Here is a 9,032-nt window from a genome sequence, read left to right as displayed (position 1 = left end):
CGTCGGCCCCCCAAAAGCATATAAACCGACATCATATCTGATATTTTGCCTATGTTACAATGCTACTAAAAAATGTCTTACAATTTCAAATTAATTTGTATATGGTGACACATTTTCCACATACAGACTACTGTTGTCCCTATACACTTTGAAAAAAGTATTTAGGACCAAACTAATAATAAAAAGCAAGAATTTTTTTATTTAGGGTAGAGGTCTATTATAGCTTGCTGCTGTTTGACAGCTTAGTCTATGACTATAACTAGGGATGGCTTTTAGAACACCTGTTGAAAACATATGAAAAACTTAAAATTTACATCACGCAATGCTGTTTGCTACATATCACTCTATTTATTGTGTATTTGATAACTGTCATAGACTTCTTGACAAAGAATGTCATTACAAAAGTAAATTAAAAAAAGTACAATGATTTTGTTAAAATATTCAGTAAAAGCAGCATTGTAATCCTGCTCATGCTCAGTATATAAGTATATATCAATTATGTGTTTTTGGACGATTTTACTGATAATAGTTGATTGCATAATTGTGATTATGTATGTAGCATGTCCCGTTATTCTCTATAGTATATGGTCCATGAACTGAGCAGTCAGAGTACACATCCTATTCACTAAACCCAGATCTTCTTACCATCATAATGGAAAATCAATTTGCTAGAGTGGTGAGCAAGTTGCTGCTGTGCATTTGTTGCAGTCATGTGTACGACGACCATTCTGATGCTCCATGGCATTCTGCTGGAATAAAAGGCACTTTGTAATTGGGTAACATTTTAAAAGCTTGAACAAAGGCTGTGGAAAGTGATTTGAATAAGTTTGCATTTTTCTTCTTCTGAAGTTCCTGGAATTGAATTGCCAGGATGAGTCCTGTCCTCTTGCTATCTTTGGTACTGTCAGGTAAGTCCAGTGCTGCTTCTTTTTATACTGAATTAAGTATACAATCATTCAGTTATAGCTGCTTGCATTAACATTTATTATTCAAAGGATACAATACAATTAGAAACATTTGACCTTTCAGTGAACGTTGAACTTGCTGTGGATTTTATGGAATGAATGTGATTGAATTCTGCATGCTGCCAATCCATACTGATAATTATAGCATAATCAGGATCTGCACTTATTAACATTTCTGTACAGCTATTCCACAGGCTGAGTTAGTCCCAGAGAAACCAAAGAGATCTGCTCTGAACCAACTCACCAGGTTACTGCTTCGCAAATACAACAGTGGAATTCGGCCTGTCCAGAACTGGACCAAACCAACTACTATTTACATTGACCTTATAATCAAATCTGTCCTGGATGTGGTAAGTACATTTTAACCTTTAGAGAGATACAGTTTATTGCTCAACATTATGATCAATATTGCATACATCTATCACGTTAAGTTTTTTTATATGCAATGCATAGGAGTGTTCACTGTTAGAAGTCGTTAACTAAATTAACAAACTGCACAGGTGTTAAAGGGATACTCCACTTTAAAATGAAAATTCTGTCATCATATACTCACCCTCATGTTGTTTCAAACCTGTATGAATTTCTTTCTTCTGAACAGAAAGGAAGATATTTAGAAGAATGTCAGTAACCAGACAGTTTCTGGTACCATTGACTTCCATAGTATATTGTTTTTCCTACTATGGAAGTCAATGGTACCAGAAACTGTCTGGTTACTGACATTCTTCTAAATATCTTCCTTTCTGTTCAGCAGAAGAAAGAAATTCATACAGGTTTGAAACAACATTATTTTCATTTTAAAGTGGAGTATCCCTTTAAAGTCTGTCTCATGTCAATATAATAAAGTAATTTTGCGCCTGCCTTTTCACAGGACGGACAGACTCAGAAAGTTACCACCAGCATCTGGTATCGCCAAGTAAGTATCAATTAATTTGTCTAATTAGTGGTAATGATTCATAATGAAATCAGCAGCATGGTTGTATAGCATAAACTTTCAGATTAAAATATTCGGATTAGTCTGATGTGCATTGTTTATGGTAGCATTAAAATATGTTTGACATTTGACTTTAACCTGAACATTTACTTTTATTCTGAATAATATCAATAAACCAATACATATATATACAAAAATGTCATTACGTTAAGTTTAAACAACAAAGTTTCATAAAATACATTTAATTTGACCTTTCTGAGGTCCAGCAAAGAAACACACACAATAATCCGATTTTTTAAATGCATGAAATCGAAACGTTTCAGAGATCTGAATCTTTCTCATGGGACCTGCTAGGTAACAGTAAACCACATTACTCTAATGTTTCAGATATGGAACGATGAGTTTCTCGTTTGGGATCCTGAAGAGTTTGATGGAATCACTGAAATATCGCTGTCCTCGGATGCCATCTGGGTGCCTGATGTCATCATAAGTGAATTGTATGTACATGATAGATGTATCTCCCCTGCCCACATCACAAGCTCCTTTTGTTTCCTGGAAATGAATTTTGTCGAGTTATACTCTCATTGCATCATATGTCTTCCTCTCTCTCTCCAGCGTCCATGTTGGCAAATCCCCAGTCATCCCATATGTTTATGTCAACTGCTCAGGAACAGTAAAAAACTACAAACCCATCCAGGTGGTCTCAGCATGTCACCTGGAGATTTATGCCTTTCCCTTTGACAAGCAGAACTGCACTCTGACCTTTCGCAGCTGGCTCCACTCAGGTAAATGACTCACTCATACACGGCTCGTGCTTTCACTCCTTTACAAACAAGCTGGTCTCCGGATAATGAGAGTTGCTGTGATTACTGAGTGTTTTTGATCAGCCCTGGTTAGAATCTTTTAAAAGCTGACACTTTAAATGAGGTTCTCACAAACCTGCCAACATAAATACTTAATTCTACCATAACACAATGAACTGCTGATGTGTTTCTCTGACAGTGAGTGAAGTGGATTTAGCTCTGTGGAGGCCTGCTGAGGAAATCGCCAGTGACACCAGAGAGTTCATGAATGATGGTGAATGGGAGCTGCTGTCTGTCCCTTCTCACTACTGGACATTGAATCTAGAGGACAGAGACTACGCGCAGATTCAGTTTAATGTGAGGATTAATACTGAGTTTATTCAAGCAGTAGAAATGACATTCAATGGCTGCTTTAGACTGATAAGACACATTGTTTCAAAGCAGCTTTACAGTAAATCAGAAAACAGTAATGTTTATAATAGCCTAATATCTTTAGATTAGATCTGGGTGATAATAAAGTTTACATTCTGAATCTGAGATGATATAATCAAGCAGTTGGGATTTGCTATAATGTATATCGCTTTACGTGAGTGCGACAATGCGGATAAATTAATGAAATGAAATTAATTTATATAAAATGTATTTATAGAGCTGTGCAATAATATTGTTTCATTTTTGAGACAATATATGCAATCACACAGCCTGGATATTATTTATATAAATAACTGATTGCCTTACGTGAGTGTATGTATGCACTATACAGTATATCTAAATTTATAGATATATAAATGGACGATAATATTGTTTATTTTTTGCAGGGATATAAGCATTCAATGAGTTGAGATTTGTATGTCGCTTTACGTGAGTTTACTGAATGTATGTGGGTAAAGTTAGATTTTGTAGTTTGTAGTTATTATTATTATTAGACAATAATTTTGTCTACTTAAACTTTATTACAGTTGACTGCAAGTTCACATTCAATCAACAACCGATGGACAGAACCAAGTCTCGGCACTACATTTTTTTTCTTCTTTTTCAATCGTTTCACTCATGCACATCAAGATCTGTCGCTTCTTCCTTCACATTGCGACTTTAAAATCGAACGTGATTTAATTTTAAATTATTTCAAAATATATTATATTTCAATTTAATGATTACATTTTATTTTAATTTCTAAAATTAAATAATATTTCAATGTACTTTTCTATTTACTTATCACTGCCAAATTTGACTTGAATTTGGTGTTTGACAAATGTTAATTTTGGAGGCTGACTGAGACATTGGCACGTAACAGTCCGTCGGACACACTAGAGTACTGACAGCATCCAGTCTGATGTGTCACAACCCTTCTCCAACCTTTGCATGGTTGTTAGCGGACTCACACTAATGCTAATAGATGAGGCTTAACACACAGCAAGGATGATGATAATGAGACTGTCTTTCTGGCATTTGATCAATGAACGTCGTGTTCAGTGGGAGAAATAGGCCAATAGCTCACACTCGTGGGCAATCCACCCTGTTCCACTAAGATAGGCACACCATGGAAACGGCTGTGTTCTTTGATTACCTTTGCTCTGCGGCTCATTGACGAAGCCATTTAGAGATCCATATTTGTGTTTTTTACTCATTGGGCAAATGGGTGGGGAACATGTTTAAGTCAGTATGAAATTGCTCTTTGTTGTACTGTGAAAGCTTAAGCATCCTTAGATAAGGAAAGTGAAATGAATGGTCCTGATCCAGATGAGGGGCAGCGAGGGGTAATAGCTCAATGGCAGTGAGGTTCGGTTCTCAGGGGGAGCTGAGGTGTGGGAAAACAATTTCAGTTCTAGAATGAGAAATTGGACCGATTTAGCAAATCCAGGAAATGGGGAGAAGGCTTACGCTTGTTATGTATTCCTCTTCAGACACAGCCATTTCAGACTGCTCCTAGAGCACTTTTTTGTTCCTGATGGCAAGTGATGAACTAAATATCACCCAGAGAGCGTTCAATCCCAGCCAGTCTTGCCTCTCTCTGAAGGTGCTGATCCGCAGGCGCCCCCTGCTGTACGTGGTAGGTCTGCTCATCCCCAGCATCTTCTTCATGGTGGTGGATGTCACCAGTTTCTATCTGCCTCCAAACAGTGGAACTCGCATCACTTTCAAGACCAGCATTCTCCTGGGCTTCACTGTAATCAGAGTCAATCTGATGGATGAAATCCCTGCCACAGCCATTAAAACACCCCTCATTGGTATAGTACAGCCAGAGCTTTTCCTAATCATAATGTTTCCCTATTAACTACACTTTGACGGGCAGCAACCTCACCTCACTGACAACAATGTCTGCTCTTTTTGCCATAGGGGTCTTCTTTGCTGTTTGCATGGCGCTGCTGGTGCTTAGTTTGTCATTGTCCATTTTTGTAGTGAAGCTTTTGCATTACAGTGAGAACGAAGTCAAGGAGATGTCTATATCGGCTTGCTTGTTAGACAAATACGGCTCGATGGACCAGAGCTTTATTGAGAGCGCTTTCACCTCGATGAAGACACTGGATGATATGGACCAATCAGGGGGTAGGAGAGAGAACATTATCCATTAATCATGTTGTTTACAGGTTCTATTCGTTGACATTAGTTATAAACAACATTCATTTGTTCATGTTAATAGTACTAATACTGTATTGTTAACATTTAGGTAATACTGAATATTCTTATATAACAGTTTATAATAATACATTTAAAAAATTATATAATAAATTATGGACTAACAACCAAAAGTTTGTTAAAAAAATTTACATTATCTAGATTAATCAAATATATAACTTATATATATAAAGTTATATATTTGATATATATATTTGTTATATCACTCGCTGAGGGAGTGACGACAAATTTGAAATCTTTCCCTCTTCTGACCAACATAATCAATCTCTCTATATTTTTCCCTCTTTTGAAAAGATGTGGGAACTCTATAACAGATTTTCTTTCTTTTGCTTTTAAACCAAATGGAAATACAAAAATTCTATATATTTTTTATATAAAAATTATAATTATATCTCGCCGTTCACCACTATAGAAGTTTACCCAACTATTTGGAAAATTCTCTACACAGTACTGTGCAAAAGTCTTAGGCATGTTAATACCCCCATGTAATAATCCAGTGAGATTTCTGTATGCACAAGGAGTCTGACAACAGCCGGTATGATCTGATCTCACCATCATCGAGTCCGTCTGTGATTACATGAAGAAACAGAAAAAACGGAGACAAACTAAATCCAGAAGAACTGCGGGAACGTCTCCAAGATGCTTGAAGAAACCTTCCTGCAAAGCTACAGTACTGTGAAAAGTACTGGCATTTGAGTTAAAATGCTGTAAAGTGAGAATGCTTTCAAAAATAAAAGCACAAATTGAATTTATGATTTAACTTCAATTAACGAATTCAAATCAATATATGGTGTAACGACCTTTTGCGTTTAAAACGGCTTTTGTCCGTACACTTGCACATAGTTTTTCAGGTAGCTTTGCAGGAAGGTTTCTTCAAGCATCTCGGAGATGTTCCCGCAGTTCTTCTGGGGGTTTTGCACAGTACTGCAGATCAGTGGTTCATACTCACCATTGTCCATGGCAACACTGTATAGGCGCTACTTTTATGTCTCTCGTAAGTCGTAACACACTGTAAATTCACGCTCTCTTTTTTGTGTAGAAGCAAGTTAGTGAAAATATCCTCAGAGGACTTCAGTAGGCTATCAATATCATTGTAATATTGTTGCAATGTTCGTTTTGAAGCTTTAAGATATTATACCTATTATATCTAATGTATTGTGTGTGTGTGTGTGTGTGTGTGTGTGTGTGTGGATATATATACACTCACCTAAAGGATTATTAGGAACACCATACTAATACTGTGTTTGACCCCCTTTCACCTTCAGAACTGCCTTAATTCTACGTGGCATTGATTCAACAAGGTGCTGAAAGCATTCTTTAGAAATGTTGGCCCATATTGATAGGATAGCATCTTGCAGTTGATGGAGATTTGTGGGATGCACATCCAGGGCACGAAGCTCCCGTTCCACCACATCCCAAAGATGCTCTATTGGGTTGAGATCTGGTGACTGTGGGGGCCATTTTAGTACAGTGAACTCATTGTCATGTTCAAGAAACCAATTTGAAATGATTTGAGCTTTGTGACATGGTGCATTATCCTACTGGAAGTAGCCATCAGAGGATGGGTACATGGTGGTCATAAAGGGATGGACATGGTCAGAAACAATGCTCAGGTAGGCCGTGGCATTTAAACGATGCCCAATTGGCACTAAGGGGCCTAAAGTGTGCCAAGAAAACATCCCCCACACCATTACACCACCACCACCAGCCTGCACAGTGGTAACAAGGCATGATGGATCCATGTTCTCATTCTGTTTACGCCAAATTCTGACTCTACCATCTGAATGTCTCAACAGAAATCAAGACTCATCAGACCAGGAAACATTTTTCCAGTCTTCAACTGTCCAATTTTGGTGAGCTCGTGCAAATTGTAGCCTCTTTTTCCTATTTGTAGTGGAGATGAGTGGTACCCGGTGGGGTCTTCGGCTGTTGTAGCCCATCCGCCTCAAGGTTGTGCGTGTTGTGGCTTCACAAATGCTTTGCTGCATACCTCGGTTGTAACGAGTGGTTATTTCAGTCAAAGTTGCTCTTCTATCAGCTTGAATCAGTCGGCCCATTCTCCTCTGACCTCTAGCATCAACAAGGCATTTTCGCCCACAGGACTGCCGTATACTGGATGTTTTTCCCTTTTCACACCATTCTTTGTAAACCCTAGAAATGGTTGTGTGTGAAAATCCCAGTAACTGAGCAGATTGTGAAATACTCAGACCGGCCCGTCTGGCACCAACAACCATGCCACGCTCAAAATTGCTTAAATCACCTTTCTTTCCCATTCTGACATTCAGTTTGGAGTTCAGGAGATTGTCTTGACCAGGACCACACCCCTAAATGCATTGAAGCAACTGCCATGTGATTGGTTGATTAGATAATTGCATTAATGAGAAATTGAACAGGTGTTCCTAATAATCCTTTAGGTGAGAGTATATACAGTATATACCACATGATTCTAAATGGTTTTGTTCTCTTTGATTCAGGCTACGAGTCTGATCTCTCTCCAGAGCCAGACCTGTTCTCCCTGACAGATGTCTCGAACAGTGACTCTTCACTGGAGAAAATCCTGCAGGAGGTGGTGTCTCTCAGACTGTACCTTCAGGAGGAGGACAGTGAGGGCATTTCACAGTCTTACTGGGTGGAACTGTGCCTGAAAGTGGACAAGCTCCTCTTCTGCATGTACCTGATGTTTATGTTCATCTATGTGATGACTCTACTGCTGCTCTGGGGAACCTGGAGCTCTGCCTGAAAAAAAGAGGTGTGACGAGAAGAGAAAGATTGAGTTAATACAAAGTAACAGATTCCACAGCTGTGCAGTTTCAGTTTTAAAGTATCAAAAAATGTATTGCAATTGATGCCTACTATTCACATTAATTCAGATGTGCTTCTGCAGATTTACACTGTAACAAAAAAATGTGACCAGTTTCCTAAGGAGATTATTGTAAAACATTTGAACTTTCTTTCAGATGTAAAAATCGTAAAGACTGGCTGCAAGCAAGCATTCTTTCTGTTGTATGTGTTTGTATTGAGTAGAATAAAGGAAAACAAATTATTGTACTAATTTGTATTTACTGTCTTTCTCTTCCATGCTTCTCTTAATAATTGTAGCACATCTCTCTGACATTAAATCTCCACTCATAAGAATGGAGGTGTTTATTTATGTTAATACTTTTTAAAGGTTTGTTAATGGTATCTAAAATTTTGAATGTTAAATATTCAAGTGGAGATGGAATGGAACTCAAAATGTATAGAATATTAAGTTGGCTTGATTACGTTATATAAACATTTTACTATAACTGCTTTGGTAATATTTTTTACTGTTGCAAAATATAAAAATGCTTGCAAATAAATAATGTTGCAAAATAATTTGTATTGTTGAGATGTTTTGAGATTTTGTTCTGCTAAAACTCCAAATAAATTATTTTATTTTTAATATATTATTAACATTTATATATAAATGTAAGCATTTCTGTCCTGGATGGTCAAAAAATACAAATAAATAAATCTTACTAATGAAAATACAGTGAAAACCTGTTTAAGCAAGAAATCTAAATCCTAATTCCAATTAAATCCATTTCTAAATTAACTGATTTTTATTAAACTGATTTAATATCTGAATAAATTTGACAATATACGCTTACATAAACAGATGTCATTTTTAAGGGCCAGAACAGGTAGCAATACATCCTTTAAAAACAAAGATTA

General features: G+C 37.0%; 1 protein-coding gene across 1 annotated transcript; it reads left to right on the top strand.

Annotated features, from left to right (window-relative positions):
* Positions 1 to 787: 787 nt before the first annotated feature.
* htr3b (5-hydroxytryptamine (serotonin) receptor 3B) lies at positions 788 to 8,489 on the top strand. The gene is made up of 9 exons (XM_082141146.1): positions 788 to 908; positions 1,149 to 1,315; positions 1,834 to 1,878; positions 2,284 to 2,393; positions 2,512 to 2,681; positions 2,899 to 3,056; positions 4,717 to 4,927; positions 5,037 to 5,246; positions 7,811 to 8,489. Exons 1-9 carry the CDS (start codon positions 872 to 874, stop codon positions 8,074 to 8,076), a joined length of 1,374 nt encoding a protein of 457 aa, XP_081997272.1. The 5' UTR covers positions 788 to 871; the 3' UTR covers positions 8,077 to 8,489.
* The last annotated feature ends 543 nt before the right edge of the window (positions 8,490 to 9,032 follow it).

This window comes from Leuciscus leuciscus, assembly GCF_965113295.1.
Source record: "Leuciscus leuciscus genome assembly, chromosome: 16".
Lineage (NCBI taxonomy): Eukaryota > Metazoa > Chordata > Actinopteri > Cypriniformes > Leuciscidae > Leuciscus > Leuciscus leuciscus.
Note: the sequence above shows the minus strand (reverse complement) of the source record. Positions and strands in the feature narration are given on the sequence as shown.